This window comes from Oncorhynchus masou, unplaced genomic scaffold (genome assembly GCF_036934945.1).
Source record: "Oncorhynchus masou masou isolate Uvic2021 unplaced genomic scaffold, UVic_Omas_1.1 unplaced_scaffold_2192, whole genome shotgun sequence".
Lineage (NCBI taxonomy): Eukaryota > Metazoa > Chordata > Actinopteri > Salmoniformes > Salmonidae > Oncorhynchus > Oncorhynchus masou.
The window spans coordinates 11547-30773 of NW_027008668.1; the positions used below are offsets into that span (position 1 = coordinate 11547).

Sequence of the window (19227 nt, forward strand, 5' to 3'; positions counted from 1 at the left end):
CATAACGAGCATCGTAAAGAGAGGCAGAGCGCGCATCATAAAAAGAGGCAGAGCGAGCATCGTAAAGAGAGGCAGAACAAGCATCATAAAGAGAGGCAGAGCGCGCATCATAAAAGAGGAGGTAGAGCATCGAGCATCATAAAGAGAGGCAGAGCGAGCATCATAAAGCATCTTAAAGAGGCATTGTAAAGAGAGGCAGAACAAGCATCGTAAAAAGGCAGAACAAGCATCGTAAAGAGCGAGCATCATAAAAAAGAGAGGTAGAGCGAGCATCGTAAAGAGAGGCAGAACAAGCATCGTAAAGAGAGGCGGCAGAGCGGCATCGTAAAGAGAGGCTTTTCCTATATTACAAAACGAGCATCGTAAAGAGCGGCAGAGCGAGCATCATAAAAAGAGGCAGAGCGCGCATCGTAAAGAGAGGTAGAGCGCGCATCATAAAGAGAGGTAGAACGAGCATCGTAAAGAGAGCCAGAACAAGCATCGTAAAGAGCGGCATAACGAGCATCGTAAAGAGCGGCAGAGCGAGCATCATGAAGAGAGGTAGAGCGAGCATCGTAAAGAGAGGCAGGCATCATAAAGAAGCAGAGGTAGAGCATCATAAAGAGAGGCATCGTCATAAAGAAAGGTAGAGCGAGCATTGTAAAAGAGCAGAACAAGCATCGTAAAGAGAGGCAGAACAAGCATCGTAAAGAGAGGCAGAGCGCGCATCATCATTAAAGAGCAGGCATCTTAAAGAGAGGTAGAGCGAGCATTGTAAAGAGAGGCAGAGCGAGCATCATAAAGAGAGGCAGAGCGAGCATCATAAAGAGAGGTAGAGCGAGCATCGTAAAGAGCGGCATAACGAGCATCGTAAAGAGCGGCAGAGCGAGCATCATAAAGAGAGGTAGAGCGAGCATCGTAAAGAAAGGTAGAGCGAGCATCATAAAGAGAGGCAGAGTGAGCATCGTAAAGAGAGGCAGAATGAGCATTGTAAAGAGAGGTAGAGCGGGCCTCATAAAGAGATGCAGAGCGAGCATCATAAAGAGAGTAAAGGAGAAAGGAATGGACACGGTCTCCGGCAGGCTTTTCCTATATTACAATGCTTCGGCTCTAGAGCTCTTCCCCAGCCTGACTGGATTCAGGAGGAGCAGCAGTTAATGTTTAAAGAATCCTCAGCTCTAGCCCTGCCCTTCGTCTCTTCCTTCTGGCACCCGCTCGCTCCACCAGGCACTGCAGTTAGCACTGGACCATGCAAAATGAACATCTGTTCCCTGAGCTCGCTGTTTGCCTTTTTTCCCCCACTCCCTCTACTCCCTCTCCATCAACTTCTCACTGAGATACTTGTTTACGCTAACCGACGCTCATCAGCATCAGGAGATGATGGGACGGAAAGGAAACAGACACTCCTTTTCTTTCAGAGCCACAGCATGCTAAACTAGCACTGTGTCGTTGGTGGTACTAAGACTCAATGTTGACTTCTGTTGAGTTTTTGGTGGATTCTGAACTCTGTTCTGACCTGAACGGGCGTCATGCTGGGTCATTTAAGGAGTTGAAGGGGGATGGTTTGTTTATATGACAGTGTCCAATTTTTGTTTTTAAATGTACTTCCTTGTTGTTCCTGGCATGTGCACTGTTGATCGAGTGAAAGTTAAACCACTGTTGCCAAATCTTCAGTCGAAGACCGGTATTCCCAGAAAACTATGTTGAAGTTGTAGCCTGGCTTCTTCACTTTTAACCCTATCAGTTCCGAGACCCCAGCAAAAATCTGCTTTCTTTTTATCTGACTTTTATGTGTCTGTCTGTCCAGCCCTTATATTTAACCTCATAATTACTTTTTTTACCATGAATCTGCCTGATCAGTCCTTATATTTAACCTCATAATGACTTTTTTACCATGTCTGACCAGCCCTTATATTTAACCTCATAATGACTTTTCTACCATGTCTGACCAGCCCTTATATTTAACCTCATAATGACTTTTTTACCATGTCTGACCAGCCCTTATATTTAACCTCATAATGACTTTTTTACCATGTCTGACCAGCCCTTAGCCCTTAGCTTTAATGACTTTTTTACCATGTCTGACCAGCCCTTATATTTAACCTCATAATGACTTTTCTACCATGTCTGACCAGCCCTTATATTTAACCTCACAATGACTTTTCTACCATGTATCTGCCTGATCAGTCCTTATAGACACAATGTCCAGGGATTACCTGTGATCTTCTGTGTAGATGAACCCCTCACCTTCTAGCGACTCTTGTCTAGCTTGTGAGCGACATACATGTCACATTTGTTCGTGAGAGTCTCAGCTTTTCATAGAGAGCTAATAGTTTGTAACTCAAGCCATTCGGACTCCACAGGTGTTTTTTTGTAGATGACCCGGAATAGGGCTCCTTCAGGATCCGCCTTTGTCTCACAAACACCGCTCTAGCTCAGTCTCTAGTAATCATACAGACTAATGTTGGATACAATTGAAATATGTGAATCCAATGGTACAACCCAGAAGTCTGTAGCTTAAACACACAATGTTTAATACGGGTTAGAAGTCCAAATTGTGCCGGTATCACGGTGGGACTCATTGGGTTAAAAGGGTCATCCACATGAATATTCCCCTCCTGTGTCCTGTCACTCTCACAAAGGCAATGTCCTCTCTTTCCCTCTGGCCCATTGTCATTCCAAGCACATCCTCTCACGCTTGTCGTGTTTTTAAGCGATTTGTTTATTCAACCGTCTCCGATCGTCCTCCCTAGCGAGGGTCCACCCCCCTATGACCCCCCCTATTGCCTGTTTGTTGCCTCCACGGCTCTTAGCAGCAATAAGCAATTACCAAACCATCAGCCATTTGTCCTTTCCCCATTTATCGCAAAACATGTTTTCGTAATTGTTGCTCCCCTCGCAAAAGGTGCCTCCCACCCTGTTATTAGAGGCTTAATTGCACCAAGCTAATGGCCCTAGAGGACAATGTGGACAATGCCCCCCCCCCCCCCCAATCCCTCACAATTATCTCCTTCATTTTGAAACCATTCAGATGTTTGCGCTGCGTTAGCTTGGGTTGATCAGGGATCCAGGCTACTGCAAGGTGGTGGTTCCATTTCCTTTTGCTTTCTTTGTGGAGGTTCAGTGGGGAGCTCAGAGCCGTAAGCTCAAATCATTGTTGTTTTGGCTCTGGGCTTAGCGAAGGCTCTCTGGAAAGACCTCTCTGTTTCAGGTGAATGAAGTCTTCTCACGCAGCTTCGCTGTCCATGTGCTTCCGCCTCAACTTTGCATAGTTGCACAGAGAATAAATAGGCAGTATTTGGATTTTATTTTGTGTGTTTCATACTATTTTAAGCATTTCTTGTTGACTGGAGGGGTGTCAACATTTGAACAGAAATTCTACCCCTTGAAACACAGATAAAAGTAATAAGGCCAATTTTGCATTAAGTACTTCTGTGTATTTGGCCTGCTAATCGAAGGGAAGTTGTTTAATTGGCAGCATTGCGGTGTTTACGGAAAATGAAAGCCCCAGGCCGTGAGGTGCCCCCTGCCGAATGTGACTTGACTGTTCGACATCATCTCCCAAATGATAGGCACTTCCTCTAATGGCCCGGTCTCATCTCCTGTCTCCCCTGGAGTTTGCCTGTCTACCTCGGGCCACTCAGGAGCCCGAGCGAGCTGGCTGCGCTGGGGGAAAACTTCACTGGCTGAAATATATGAACAGTAGAGTAGAGGTCTTTTTTCTCTTGATTTTCTTTTACTGACTCTCCTGGCAGGCATGAGATGGTTTGGCGCTGTCCAGAGAAATTACTTCTCTCTTGTCTGTTGCTGTGTCTATGGCGGTAGACCGGTGGAGACACTGTTCTGTACTGCATGTGTGGTAGCTCCAGTTGTCCACCAACAAGTACTTAAATAAGAAGGGAAAGAGGTGGCGTGTGTTAGCCTGCATTGAACTCAGCTGTGAAATTCTGAAGCTGAGGAACGAAGGTCTGACCAGCTGCTGTGAGAACCCCCTGGGGAACACTACCCCTGGCCCATAGAGCCTTTGACATGAAGGCTGTAGGCTGTCAGTGCTGCTAAAGTTCGGTTGAATGGAGGTTGGTGGGAGAAAAGGAGTGGGATTGTGGAAACGTGATGAGAGGTCAAAGTAGGGAAATGTGGAGACCATTGGCACTTTAGGATCCCCCTGTTTTCCTGGAGTCTCACGATATAAGTGTTTACTGAAAGCCTGCACTCCTCAGGACATTACATTAGGCTTCAGCCAGAGACGTGCTGCCCAAGAGGCTATAACTGTGGTTGTTATAGAGAGTGGCTCTCAAAAACACTGCTGCTACTGGCTGCTTTTACAGTGCTGGGAACACACCACTGCTGGTTCCGTTACAGTGCTGGGAACACACCGCTGCTGGCTGCCATTACAGTGCTGGGAACACACCGCTGCTGGCTGCCGTTACAGTGCTGGGAACACACCACTGCTGGTTCCGTTACAGTGCTGGGAACACACCGCTGCTGGCTGCCATTACAGTGCTGGGAACACACCGCTGCTGGCTGCCGTTACAGTGCTGGGAACACACCGCTGCTGGCTGCCGTTACAGTGCTGGGAACACACCGCTGCTGGCTGCCGTTACAGTGCTGGGAACACACCGCTGCTGGCTGCCGTTACAGTGCTGGGAACACACCGCTGCTGGCTGCCGTTACAGTGCTGGGAACACACCGCTGCTGGCTGCCATTACAGTTCTGGGAACACGCCGCTACTGGCTGCCGTTACAGTGCTGGGAACACACCGCTGCTGGCTGCCGTTACAGTGCTGGGAACACACCGCTGCTGGCTGCCGTTACAGTGCTGGGAACACACCGCTGCTGGCTGCCGTTACAGTTCTGGGAACACGCCGCTACTGGCTGCCGCTACAGTGCTGGGAACACACCGCTGCTAACTGCCGTTACAGTGCTGGGAACACACTGATGCTGGCGGATGTTACAGTAATGGGAACAGTCCATTGCTGGCTGCCCTTACAGTGCTGGGAACACACCGTTACTGGCTGCCATTACAATGCTGGGAACACACTGCTGCTGGTTCCGTTACAGTGCTGGGAACACACCGCTGCTGGCTACCGTTACAGTGCTGGGAACACACTGCTGCTGGTTCCATTACAGTGCTGGGAACATGCCGTTGCTGGCTGCTGTTACAGTGCTGGGAACACACTGCTGCTGGCTGCTGTTACAGTGATGGGAACACACTGCTGCTGGTTCCGTTACAGTGCTGGGATCACGCCGCTACTGGCTGCCGTTACAGTGCTGGGAGCACACAGCTGCAGGCTGCCATTACAGTGCTGGGATCACACTACTGCTGGCGGATGTTACAGTACTGGGAACAGGCCGTTGCTGGCTGCCATCACAGTGCTGGGAACACGCCGCTTCTTTCTGCCGATTCAGTGCTGGGAACACGCTGCTGGCTGCCGTTACAGTGCTGGGAACAAACTGCTGCTGGTTCTGTTACAGTGCTGGGAACACACTGTTGCTGGCGACTGTTACAGTGCTGGGAACATACTGCTGCAGGCTGCCATTACAGTGCTGGGAACATGCCACTGGTGGCTGCCGTTACAGTTCTGGGAACACACTGCTGCTGGCTGCTGTTACAGTGCTGGGAACACGCGATTGCTGGCTGCCGTTACAGTGCTGGGAACACACAGCTGCAGAGTGCCGTTACAGTGCTAGGAACACGTCGCTACTGGCTACCGTTATAGTGCTGGGAACACGCAGCTACTGACTGCCGTTACAATGCTGGGAACACACTGCTGCTGGTTCCGTTACAGTGCTGGGTACACACCGCTGCTAACTGCCGTTACAGTGCTGGGAACACAATGCTGCTGGCGGCTGTTACAGTGCTGGGAACATGCCGTTGCTGGCTGCTGTTACAGTGCTGGGAACACACTGCTGCTGGCTGCTGTTACAGTGATGGGAACACACTGCTGCTGGTTCCGTTACAGTGCTGGGAACACATTGCTGCTGGCTGCCGTTACAGTGCTGGGAACTCACTGCTGCTGGCTGCTGTTACAGTGATGGGAACGCACTGCTGCTGGCGGATGTTACAGTACTGGGAACAGGCCGTTGCTGGCTGCCGTCACAGTGCTGGGAACACACTGCTGCTGGCTGCCGTTACAGTGATGGGAACACACTGCTGCTGGTTCCGTTACAGTGCTGGGAACATACTGCTGCAGACTGCCGTTACAGTGCTTGGAACACGCCGCTGCTGGATACCATTACAGTGCTGGGAACACGCCGCTGCTGGCTACCATTACAGTGATGGGAACACACTGAGGCTGGCGGATGTTACAGTACTGGGAACACGCCGCTGCTGGATGCCGTTACAGTGCTGGGAACACGCTGCTGCTGGCTGCTGTTACAGTGATGGGAACACACTGATGCTGGCGGATGTTACAGTACTGGGAACACGCCGTTGCTGGCTGCCGTTACAGTGATGGGAACACACCGCTGCTGGCTGCCGTTACAGTGCTGGGAACACACCGCTGCTGGCTGCCATTACAGTTCTGGGAACACGCCGCTACTGGCTGCCGTTACAGTGCTGGGAACACACCGCTGCTGGCTGCCGTTACAGTGCTGGGAACACACCGCTGCTGGCTGCCGTTACAGTGCTGGGAACACACCGCTGCTGGCTGCCGTTACAGTTCTGGGAACACGCCGCTACTGGCTGCCGCTACAGTGCTGGGAACACACCGCTGCTAACTGCCGTTACAGTGCTGGGAACACACTGATGCTGGCGGATGTTACAGTAATGGGAACAGTCCATTGCTGGCTGCCCTTACAGTGCTGGGAACACGCCGTTACTGGCTGCCATTACAATGCTGGGAACACACTGCTGCTGGTTCCGTTACAGTGCTGGGAACACACCGCTGCTGGCTACCGTTACAGTGCTGGGAACACACTGCTGCTGGTTCCATTACAGTGCGGGGAACACACCGCTGCAGGCTGCCGTTACAGTGCTGGGAACACACCGTTGATGGCTGCCGTTACAGTGCTGGGAACACACCGCTGCTGGCTGCCGTTACAGTGCTGGGATCACGCCGCTACTGGCTGCCGTTACAGTGCTGGGAGCACACAGCTGCAGGCTGCCATTACAGTGCTGGGATCACACTACTGCTGGCGGATGTTACAGTACTGGGAACAGGCCGTTGCTGGCTGCCATCACAGTGCTGGGAACACGCCGCTTCTTTCTGCCGATTCAGTGCTGGGAACACGCTGCTGGCTGCCGTTACAGTGCTGGGAACATACTGCTGCTGGTTCTGTTACAGTGCTGGGAACACACTGTTGCTGGCGACTGTTACAGTGCTGGGAACATACTGCTGCAGGCTGCCATTACAGTGCTGGGAACATGCCACTGGTGGCTGCCGTTACAGTTCTGGGAACACACTGCTGCTGGCTGCTGTTACAGTGCTGGGAACACGCGATTGCTGGCTGCCGTTACAGTGCTGGGAACACACAGCTGCAGAGTGCCGTTACAGTGCTAGGAACACGTCGCTACTGGCTACCGTTATAGTGCTGGGAACACGCAGCTACTGACTGCCGTTACAATGCTGGGAACACACTGCTGCTGGTTCCGTTACAGTGCTGGGTACACACCGCTGCTAACTGCCGTTACAGTGCTGGGAACACAATGCTGCTGGCGGCTGTTACAGTGCTGGGAACATGCCGCTGGTGGCTGCCATTACAGTTCTGGGAACACACTGCTGCTGGCTGCTGTTACAGTGCTGGGAACACGCCGTTGCTGGCTGCTGTTACAGTGCTGGGAACACACTGCTGCTGGCTGCTGTTACAGTGATGGGAACACACTGCTGCTGGTTCCGTTACAGTGCTGGGAACACATTGCTGCTGGCTGCCGTTACAGTGCTGGGAACTCACTGCTGCTGGCTGCTGTTACAGTGATGGGAACGCACTGCTGCTGGCGGATGTTACAGTACTGGGAACAGGCCGTTGCTGGCTGCCGTCACAGTGCTGGGAACACACTGCTGCTGGCTGCCGTTACAGTGATGGGAACACACTGCTGCTGGTTCCGTTACAGTGCTGGGAACATACTGCTGCAGACTGCCGTTACAGTGCTTGGAACACGCCGCTGCTGGATACCATTACAGTGCTGGGAACACGCCGCTGCTGGCTACCATTACAGTGATGGGAACACACTGAGGCTGGCGGATGTTACAGTACTGGGAACACGCCGCTGCTGGATGCCGTTACAGTGCTGGGAACACGCTGCTGCTGGCTGCTGTTACAGTGATGGGAACACACTGATGCTGGCGGATGTTACAGTACTGGGAACACGCCGTTGCTGGCTGCCGTTACAGTGATGGGAACACACTGATGCTGGCGGATGTTACAGTACTGGGAACACGCCATTGCTGGCTGCCATTACAGTGCTGGGAACACGCCATTGCTGGCTGCCGTTACAGTGCTGGGAACACACCGTTGCTGGCTGACATTACAGTGCTGGGAACACATTGCTACAGTGCGTTGAACACACTGCCTGTTGCAAAGCATTACACGTGTGGCCTAATAAAGGTGTAGACTGGGTTTACAGGGATCATTCTGTGTGGAACACTCAGAGCACAGCTTCATATGCCAGAGGAAAGTCATTTTGCCAGTGAGGGAACAATTTTATTGACTAGCCCAATAGTTGTAATGCTCCTGAGGCCACAGACAGTGGATCAGAATGGATGCGTGAACCGCTCTGCTCAAACAGATACACTGTAGCAACCCTGCATTCGGTATGTTAAAAACAACCGCTCTCCTCAAACAGATACACTGTAGCAACCCTGCATTCGGTATGTTAAAAACAACTGACCCACAACCCTGCATTCGGTTCAATTGCAAAATGGTGCAGTTTTGAACTTTTTTCTCCATTTTGAGATTTGGATGTAAATTCCGCCCTTGGTCCTGCAATAAGCATGAAGAATACCAATAGGTACCAATAACCTCTCGTATAGCACACCGACTGTGAAAGTGCAGTGAGAGGGGAAGGAGAGGTTGAGCCCATTATCTACCTGAGATTGGAGTCCGAAGGAGAGCAAAACAAAGGAGAAGAGTCCGTGATTAGTTTTCCTACCCCACACTTTCTGCCACCACCTATCTTTCCCACACATACCCTCTTCAGCCTCACACAAGCCCACCTCCTCTCTCTCTCTCTCGCTCACTTTCTCTCTGTCTATCTCTTTCTTTCTGTCTCTCTGTCTCTCTCTCTTTCTCACACACACCGGAGGGCCTGCCTGCCGATTATGTGACTTCAGCTGCCTGGACTGGGAGGGCAGCAAAGTAAATTGACCATCTCCAGAGTCCAAACAGCTGGGGATGCAGATGAGTTAAATCTCTATTTATTTTAAGGCTATGGTAATGCTGAGGTCCCTCCCTCACTCTCTCTTTCTGTCTCTGCAGCCCCAGCACTCACCCCCTCCCCCTCTCTCTTTCTGTCTCTGCAGCCCCAGCACTCATCCCCCTCACTCTCTCTTTCTGTCTCCTCAGCCCCCCTCAGCCCCCCTCACCTCACTCTCTCTTTCTGTCTCCTCAGCCCCAGCACTCACCCCCTCCCTCACTCTCTCTTTCTGTCTCCCAGCCCCAGTCTCACTCTCTCTTTCTGTCTCCGCAGCCCCACGCTCACCCCCCACTCTCTCTTTCTGCCTCCGCAGCCCCAGCACTCACCCCCTCCCTCCCTCACTTCTTTTCTGTCTCCGCAGCCCCAGCACTCATCCCCCTCCCTCCCTCACTCTCTCTTTCTGCCTCCGCAGCCCCAGCACTCATCCCCCTCCCTCCCTCACTCTCTCTTTCTGTCTCCGCAGCCCCAGCACTCACCCCCTCCCCCTCACTCTCTCTTTCTGTCTCCTCAGCCCCAGCACTCACCCCCATCCCTCACTCTCTCTTTCTGTCTCCTCAGCCCCAGCACTCACCCCCCCCCTCCCTCTTTCTCTCTCTTTCTGTCTCCTCAGCCCCAGCACTCACCCCCTCCCTCACTCTCTCTTTCTGTCTCCGCAGCCCCAGCACTCACCCCCTCCCTCCCCCTCTCTTTTTCTGTCTCCTCACTCATCCCCTCCCTCCCTCTCTCTTTCTGCCTCCCGCAGCCCCACACTCACCCCCCTCCTCACTCACTCTCTTTCTGTCTCCTCAGCCCCAGCACTCACCCCCTCCCTCACTCTCTCTTTCTGTCTCCCAGCCCCACTCACCCCCATCCCTCACTCTCTCTTTCTGTCTCCGCAGCTCCAGCACTCATCCCCCTTCCTCCCTCACTCTCTCTTTCTGCAGCCCCAGCACTCACCCCCCCTCCCTCACTCTCTCTTTCTGTCTCTGCAGCCCCAGCACTCATCCCCCCCCCCCCCTCCCTCACTCTCTCTTTCTGTCTCTGCAGCCCCAGCACTCACCCCCCCTCCCCCTCTTACTTTCTGTCTTTCCGCCCCAGCACTCACCCCCTCCCCCTCACTCTCTCTTTCTGTCTCCACAGCCCCAGCGCTCACCCCCATCCCTCCTCTCTCTTTCTGTCTCTGCAGCCCCAGCACTCATCCCCCTCCCCCTCACTCTCTCTTTCTGTCTCTGCAGCCCCAGCACTCACCCCCCCCCCTCCCCCCTCTCTCTTTCTGTCTCTGCAGCCCCAGCACTCATCCCCCTTCCTCCCTCCTCTCTCTTTCTGTCTCTGCAGCCCCAGCACTCACCCCCTCCCCCTCTTACTTTCTGTCTCCGCAGCCCCAGCACTCAGCCCCCCTCCCCCTCTCTCTTTCTGTCTCTGCAGCCCCAGCACTCATCCCCCCCTCCCCCTCTCTCTTTCTGTCTCTGCAGCCCCAGCACTCACCCCCTCCCCCTCTCTCTTTCTGTCTCTGCAGCCCCAGCACTCACCCCCTCCCCCTCTCTCTTTCTGCTCTCCGCAGCCCCAGCACTCACCCCCTCCCCCTCTCTCTTTCTGTCTCTGCAGCCCCAGCACTCACCCCCTCCCCCTCTCTCTTTCTGTCTCTGCAGCCCCAGCACTCACCCCCTGCAGCCCCCCCCTCTCTCTTTCTGTCTCTGCAGCCCCAGCACTCACCCCCTCCCCCCTCTCTTTCTGTCTCTGCAGCCCCAGCACTCACCCCCTCCCCCTCTCTCTTTCTGTCTCCGCAGCCCCAGCACTCACCCCCCTCTCTGTAATATAAATACACAGCCTTTTCTAAAGCCCCATCGCTGGCTGTGACGAGTTGTAATCCGTTAACCTGGTTATTCCACAGATGAAATTAGATCATTTTGGAAAGTGAACATATCAATGTAAGTAGGAAGTGCACGGAATGGAGGTTCACCAATGGCATTTGCTGCAGTCCCAGGCCGTGATGGGGAAACTGTTGTTTTTGGTATGCTAATGAATGGTTCAGTCAAAAGAGCTTTGATGCCAGCCTATCAGAAAGGGTGAAATCATTGCACGGACCCAAAATGTCTTTCCCTCTTTCCAATAGCTGCTCTATCAAGTTGTACTTTACTCCCGATTCACAGATCCAGGTCAGGAAAAGGGTGAAACTGGGATTCAGTTAGAAACGGGATTCCTTTGCGTGTAAAAACTCAGAGGAGATGACCAGCTCAAGTTGGTCGTAGCTCTCAGAAAGGAGGAAGGGGACATGACAGCACCCATGACAGTAGTCCACAGACGCGGTGCTCAGCTAACCGATCAGATTAAAGGCTTTGCATCTGTCGCTTGTGTAATGACATTAAACAGTGCATCACAATTAAAGATAATCACAGATAATGAGCGCCACCAGCATCATTTGCTCCGTCAGCAGCATAGCTAAAGACTAGAGAAACAAAGAGGAAAAAGTCTGCTACTGGAGAAGGAGGGTAACCGTTGGATATCTGGGTCCTCAGCCAGCGGTTGGATGGCGTAGATAACGGATGTAATCCAACTTTGTGATCATCATCATGACACCATTTTCAGATGCTCATCATCCTCTGAGGATGGCCAATGTCAGACCGAGCTGCCCAGATGCCAATTTGTCGGGCAAGAGTGCCAACACGTAATTGCATGACGCTGCCAATTTCAAGCATGAAAATGTTTTCTGAAAGTGGCAGGAAACAAAAGCCCTCGATAAATATGGGGGCGACATCCTGGTTTGCATGCTGGGTAATGTATACCTTCAATGTCACCCCTTCCCTGCGAAAGCCAATGTAATTGCTGAGTAATCTGAGATATTTTGATTCTATGGTTTGTTTGAATCCCTCCAATGAAGGATGTTTGTGGAGGGTTGGTGTATTAGCTGTAGCCATGTACAGGCATGCATGGCAGGAGCCATGGGAGGAGCCGACTCAGGCGGGGGTGTAATTGCTGTCTGTGTAAAAATCCAGTCGCAGGGTGAATGACAAAATGCTCTGCAACGTGATGATGAGCGGCGCGCGTTCGGAGGCCCTTCTGGCAAATGAAACAATGGCTTTTCGACTGACCGATCGGGTCGCAGCATGGCTGATTCGATTTGCGCCGAAGATTTGTCATTGCGGAGAGCACCAGTGTGCATCGTACACACATATAATCACTGGCAGTCCTAGGACACCCTCAGGGTGCAATCAGCCCTCGTCATTGGCTTCTCTCCCTCTCTCCCTCTCTCCCTCTCTCCTTCCCTCCTTCTCTCCTCTCTCCTCCTTCTCTCCCTCTCTCCTTCTCTCTCCCTCTCTCCTTCCCTCCCTCTCTCCTTCTCTCCCTCTCTCCTCTCTCTCCCCTCTCCCTCTCTCCCCCTCTCCCTCTCTCCCTCTCTCCTTCCCTCCTTCTCTCCCTCTCTCCTTCTCTCCCTCTCTCCTTCTCTCCCTCTCTCCTTCCTCCCTCTCTCCCTTCTCTCCCTCTCTCCTTCTCTCCCTCTCTCCTCTCTCTCCCTCTCTCCTCTCTCCCTCTCTCCCTCTCTCCTTCTCTCCCTCTCTCCTTCTCTCCCTCTCTCCCTCTCTCCCTCTCTCCTTCTCTCCCTCTCTCTCCCTCTCTCCTTCTCTCCCTTCTCCCTTCTCTCCCTCTCTCTCTCCTCTCTCTTCTTCTTCTCTCCTCTCTCCTTCTCTCTTTTCTTCCCCTTTTCTCAGGCTGGCTAGCCCTGAACTAACGTTATTTGTTTTTAAACCGTGTTTTATTTATTGTTGCACGGCAGGTTTTATCGACAGTGCTCCCTAAGCTGCAGGGGAGATTGTATCAGACACCATTCCTGGGGATGCTAATAGAAGGGGGATTTTCAGTCTGCTGTCTCCGATCAGGAGCAGCGGGTAATGATAGCATAATTGCACCGTGATTCGTCCACCCCTGCACTTCTTGTTCCCCCGACTGCCCATTTGTTCCTTTGCCCACTTTCCCAACTCCAAGCTCCTCTATGCATCTCTTCACTGATCCCTCCATCACTTGCTCGATTTGAATTCAACTCAAAGTAAATTGCTTGTTGTATTGTTCTTGCGGCTTCATTTACTACTGGGTGTGGTTAAAGGAGTTGCTCTCCTTTAACAGGAAACAGGTGTGTCCCGCCTCTTGTGGGGGAAAAAGCAGGTGTGTCCTGCCTCTTGTGGGGGAAAAAGCAGGTGTGTCCTGCCTCTTGTGGGGGGAAATGCAGGTGTGTCCTGCCTCTTGTGGGGGGAACAAGTGTGTCCCGCTTCTTGTGGGGGGAAAAAGGCAGGTTTGTCTCCTGCCCCTTGTGGGGGAAAAAGCAGGTGTGTCCTGCCTCTTGTGGGGGGGGGGAAGCAGGTGTGTCCTGCCTCTTGTGGGGGGGGGGAGCAGGTGTGTCCTGCCTCTTGTGGGGGAAAAAGCAGGTGTGTCCTGCCTCTTGTGGGGAAATGCAGGTGTGTCCTGCCTCTTTGGGGGGGAAGCAGGTGTGTCCCGCCTCTTGTGGGGGAAATGCAGGTGTGTCCCGCCTCTTGTGGGGGAAATGCAGGTGTGTCCCGCCTCTTGTGGGGGAAAAAGCAGGTGTGTCCTGCCTCTTGTGGGGGAAAAAGCAGGTGTGTCCTGCCTCTTGTTGCAGGTGTGTCCTGCCTCTTGTGGGGGGGAAATGCAGGTGTGTCCTGCCTCTTGTGCAGGGGGAAATGCACGTGTGTCCTGCCTCTTGTGGGGGAAATGCAGGTGTCAGGGCAGCAGGGTGTGATAGCTCTTGTGGGGGAAACCTGTCCTGCCTCTTGTGGGGGGAAAAGCAGGTGTGTCCCGCCTCTTGTGGGGGGGAAATGCAGGTGTGTCCTGCCTCTTGTGGGGGAAATGCAGGTGTGTCCCGCCTCTTGTGGGGGGGAAATGCAGGTGTGTCCCGCCTCTTGTGGGGGAAATGCAGGTGTGTCCTGCCTCTTGTGGGGGAAATGCAGGTGTGTCCCGCCTCTTGTGGGGGGAAATGCAGGTGTGTCCCGCCTCTTGTGGGGGAAATGCAGGTGTGTTGCCTCTTTGTGGGGGAAATGCAGGTGTGTCCTCCTCTTGTGGGGGAAATGCAGGTGTGTCCCGCCTCTTGTGTGGGGGGAGCAGGTGTCCTCTTGTGGGGGAAATGCAGGTGTGTCCCGCCTCTTGTGTGGGGAAATGCAGGTGTGTCCTGCCTCTTGTGGGGGAAATGCAGGTGTGTCCCGCCTCTTGTGTGGGGAAATGCAGGTGTGTCCTGCCTCTTGTGGGGGAAAAGCAGGTGTGTCCCGCCTCTTGTTGGGGGAAAATGCACGTGTGTCCTGCCTCTTGTGGGGGAAATGCAGGTGTGTCCTGCCTCTTGTGGGGGGAAATGCAGGTGTGTCCTGCCTCTTGTGGGGGAAATGCAGGTGTGTCCTGCCTCTTGTGGGGGGGAGCAGGTGTGTCCTGCCTCTTGTGGGGGAAATGCAGGTGTGTCCCGCCTCTTGTGGGGGAAATGCAGGTGTGTCCCGCCTCTTGTGGGGGGGGAGCAGGTGTGTCCTGCCTCTTGTGGGGGAAATGCAGGTGTGTCCCGCCTCTTGTGTGGGGAAATGCAGGTGTGTCCTGCCTCTTGTGGGGGAAAAGCAGGTGTGTCCCGCCTCTTGTTGGGGGGAAAATGCAGGTGTGTCCTGCCTCTTGTGGGGGGGAAAAGCAGGTGTGTCCTGCCTCTTGTGGGGGAAATGCAGGTGTGTCCTGCCTCTTGTGGGGGAGAAAGCAGGTGTGTCCTGCCTCTTGTGGGGGGAGCAGGTGTGTCTTTGTGGGGGAGCAGGTGTGTCCTGCCTCTTGTGGGGGGAAATGCTGCTCCTCTTGTGGGGGAAATGCAGGTGTGTCCTGCCTCTTGTGGGGGAAATGCAGGTGTGTCCCGCCTCTTGTGGGGGAAAAGGTGTGTCCTGCAGCAGGTGTGTCCTGCCTCTTGTGGGGGAAAAGCAGGTGTGTCCTGCCTCTTGTGGGGGAAAGCAGGTGTGTCCTGCCTCTTGTGGGGGGAAATGCAGGTGTGTCCTGCCTCTTGTGGGGGGAAAGGTGTGTCCCGCCTCTTGTGCAGGTGTGTCCTGCCTCTTGTGGGGGAAATGCAGGTGTGTCCTGCCTCTTGTGGGGGGGGAAAAGCAGGTGTGTGCCTCTTGTCAGGTGTGTCCTGCCTCTTGTGGGGGGAAATGCAGGTGTGTCCTGCCTCTTGTGGGGGAAAGCAGGTGTGTCCTGCCTCTTGTGGGGGGAAAGCAGGTGTGTCCTGCCTCTTGTGGGGGGAAATGCAGGTGTGTCCCGCCTCTTGTGGGGGAAATGCAGGTGTGTCCTGCCTCTTGTGGGGGAAATGCAGGTGTGTCCTGCCTCTTGTGGGGGAAATGCAGGTGTGTCCTGCCTCTTGTGGGGGAAATGCAGGTGTGTCCTGCCTCTTGTGGGGGGAAATGCAGGTGTGTCCTGCCTCTCTGTCCTGCCTCTTGTGGGGGAAAAGCAGGTGTGTCCTGCTCTTGTCTGTGTGGGGGGAAAGCAGGTGTGTCCTGCCTCTTGTGGGGGAAATGCAGGTGTGTCCTGCCTCTCTGTGTGGGGGAAATGCAGGTGTGTCCCGCCTCTTGTGGGGGGAAATGCAGGTGTGTCCCTGCCTCTTGTGGGGGAAATGCAGGTGTGTCCTGCCTCTTGTGGGGGAAATGCAGGTGTGTCCTGCCTCTTGGGGGGAAATGCAGGTGTGTCCTGCCTCTTGTGGGGGGAAATGCAGGTGTGTCCTGCCTCTTGTGGGGGGAAATGCAGGTGTGTCCTGCCTCTTGTGGGGGGAAATGCAGGTGTGTCCTGCCTCTTGTGGGGGGAAAAGCAGGTGTGTCCCGCCTCTTGTTGGGGAAAATGCAGGTGTGTCCCGCCTCTTGTGGGGGGAAATGCAGGTGTGTCCTGCCTCTTGTGGGGGGGAAATGCAGGTGTGTCCCGCCTCTTGTGTGGGGAAATGCAGGTGTGTCCTGCCTCTTGTGGGGGAAATGCAGGTGTGTCCTGCCTCTTGTGGGGGAAAAGCAGGTGTGTCCCGCCTCTTGTTGGGGGAAAATGCAGGTGTGTCCCGCCTCTTGTGGGGGAAATGCAGGTGTGTCCCGCCTCTTGTGGGGGAAAAGCAGGTGTGTCCTGCCTCTTGTGGGGGAAATGCAGGTGTGTCCCGCCTCTTGTGGGGGGAAAGCAGGTGTGTCCTGCCTCTTGTGGGGGGGAAATGCAGGTGTGTCCTGCCTCTTGTGGGGGGAAATGCAGGTGTGTCCTGCCGATGTAACCGGAAGAGGACCACAACACTTAACGCGTCTAACACACATTGATGTCACAGAGGCACAAGTAGAGAGAGAGAGAGAGAGTAAGGCTTTCTACCCTCAGGGGAACCGCAGTACAAAGAGATCATACATCAGCATCCGTTAGTAATCGATGGAGAGGATTCTGCAAATTTATAGTCCTCTTTGCTAGTATCAGCCCTCATGCTTGGAAGCCTATGAGTGGGCCTTACTTTAGAGGCTTGTCTCTCATTCTTTCTCTCTCGCTGTCTGCTCTCTTTTCTTCACTCTCTTTTCTTCACCTTGTTCTATCTCTCTATCTCTCTTGCTCTCTCTTCTCTCTCTCTCTCTCTCTCTCTCTCTCTCTCTCTCTCTCTCTCTCTCTCTCTCTCTCTCTCTCTCTCTCTCATTCTCCCTGGGCAGCTGCTTATCCCTGCTTGTGCCACTCTTCCCCATGACTCAAACTAAACTGACTGGCCTTATTTCCTCAATCGAGTGGTCTCCAGGCGCCGACATGCCCACCGTGATGTCTGGCGCATGTGAGGTCATTGTCCGTACCCTGAAGATGAGAGATTACTTCTGCGGCCGTCTTTCCCTCACAGCTGGATCAGTGGCCAGAGGGGTCAGGGGATAGGCCCAGATTTTCAGTCCCCAACCGTGAGTCACAACTTGGCTCTTCTGAGTAGCGGTCAAGCGTGAGGAAAGCTCCAGAACCCTTGTTAGAAGACTCGCAACAGACAGTGGGAGAGTCCCCATGCTAATAACACTTAGCTTTGGAAGGGCACTGCTAGTTAAGAAGCGCTAACTAGCCCCTTGTTGCTCGATAGCGCTTAATTCGTTCAGCTTGCATGATCAAGTACAGTAATTGCTAAGTTGCCGCAGTGTACAATGACTGAATGGATAATTAGCCTACAAGTGTTGAATGTTACCTTCCCTGATCGAAAGTGTGCTGTGGCTCGTGTTACGATTGTTTCTTTATGGAAAGACCAGTGGTGATAGACAGAGCACTCCTTTGGGCACTCCTCTAATCTTAGCCGTGTGGTGTGGGGTATGGTATGGCGGAGTGGGGTTGGGTGTGGTGGAGTGTGGGGTAGGGTGGAGTGAGTTTGGGTGGGGGTGTGGTCTGGTGGGGTTGGGTGGAGTGTGGAGGGGTGTGGGGTTGAGTGTGGAGGGGTTGAGTGATGGGGTTGGGTGGAGTGGGGCGGAGTGTGGTGGGGTGTGGGGTTGAGTGATGGGGTTGGGTAGAGTGTGGTGGGTGGGGTGTGGTGGGGTCTGGTGGTGTGGGGTGGGGTTAGGTGTGGTGGAGTGGTGTGGGATTAGGTGGGGCATGGGTGTAGTGGTATGGTGTGGGATTAGGTGTGGTGGAGTCTGGTGGGGTGGGGTTTGGTGTAGTGGTGTGGTGTGGGGTTAGGTGTGGTGGAGTGGAGTGGAGTGGGGGTAGGTGTTATGGGGTGGTTTTAGGTGTGGTGGGATGGGGTTGGGTGTGGTGTGGTGTGGTGGAGTGGGGTTGAGTGTGGTGGGATGGGGTTGAGTGTGGTGTGGTGGAGGGGGTTGGGTGTGGTGTGATGGAGTGGAGTGGGGTTGGGTGTGGTGTGGTGGGTTGGGTGTGGTGGAGTGGGGTTGGGTGTGGTTGGGTGGGGTTGGGTGTGGTGGGATGGGGTTGAGGAGGGTTTGGTGTGGTGGTGTGTGGTGGGTAGGGTTGGGTGTGGTGGCGTGGCGTGTGGTGGGGTTGGGTGTGGTGGAGTGGGGTTGGGTGTGGTTGGGTGGGGTTGGGTGTGGTGTGGTGGGATGGGGTTGAGGAGGGTTTGGTGTGGTGGTGTGTGGTGGGTAGGGTTGGGTGTGGTGGCGTGTGGTGGGGTTGGGTGTGGTGTGGTGAACTGGGGTTGGGTGTGGTTGGGTGGGGTTGGGTGTGGTGGGATGGGGTTTGGGTGTGGTGGGATGGGGTTGAGGGGGTTTGGGTGTGGTGGTGTTTGGTGGGGTAGGGTTGGGTGTGGTGGTGTGTGGTGGGGTAGGGTAGGGTTGGGTGTGGTGGGGTGGGGTTGGTGGTACATGAGTGGCACAAACTGTTGTTTTAGATGTTTTTGAGTACTCACTCACAGGTACTTGAGATTCAGGCGTTGTATTCTGATTGGTTGGCTTCGTTTGTGTGGGCTGCTGCGTGTCTCCTCTGATTGGTTTAGCCCAGTAAACCTGTTTAGAACGAGGAAGTCAGAAGCAGGTGTCTCTGGTTTGCTTTTCCCCTCCTTGGGTTCCGACGTCTCCTGCTTGAGGTCGGGACTTCTCAGGACACAGAGGACTGCTGTTTTCTGGCCTCATCAAGATGATCCTCATCTGCTTTATTGGTTTATCCGAGTTGTCTCTGCGCCCAGCGTAATCTCGGGCTGTAGAGGTGTAGCTGTCTGCTGTTATCTAAACCGATTCAGATGAGGATATCTGGTTGGAACTAATGGAGGGTGAATGGCCACTGTAAATTGCAGGTTACAGTTACGACACACAATCATGATATTCAAGGGAGAGAGGATTTCATTTTGGCATATCTCTCATGCAATTTTGTTCCCTATGTGTAAGGAATGGTATTTGGATGGAGCTGTGTTAGAATGGATATAGTGATCCCTCTTGTGGCTCTCAGGGAACATTAAAGCAGGACATTAATTTGTGTTTTACCAAGTAC

The 19227-nt window shown here is 53.6% G+C and overlaps 1 protein-coding gene across 1 annotated transcript; it reads right to left on the reverse strand.

Annotated features, from left to right (window-relative positions):
• Nucleotides 1-18013: 18013 nt before the first annotated feature.
• LOC135533070 (uncharacterized) lies at nt 18014-18607 on the reverse strand. Its single transcript, XM_064960458.1, has one exon. The coding sequence runs from the start codon at nt 18605-18607 to the stop codon at nt 18014-18016; it is 594 nt and encodes a 197-aa protein (XP_064816530.1).
• Nucleotides 18608-19227: the final 620 nt, after the last annotated feature.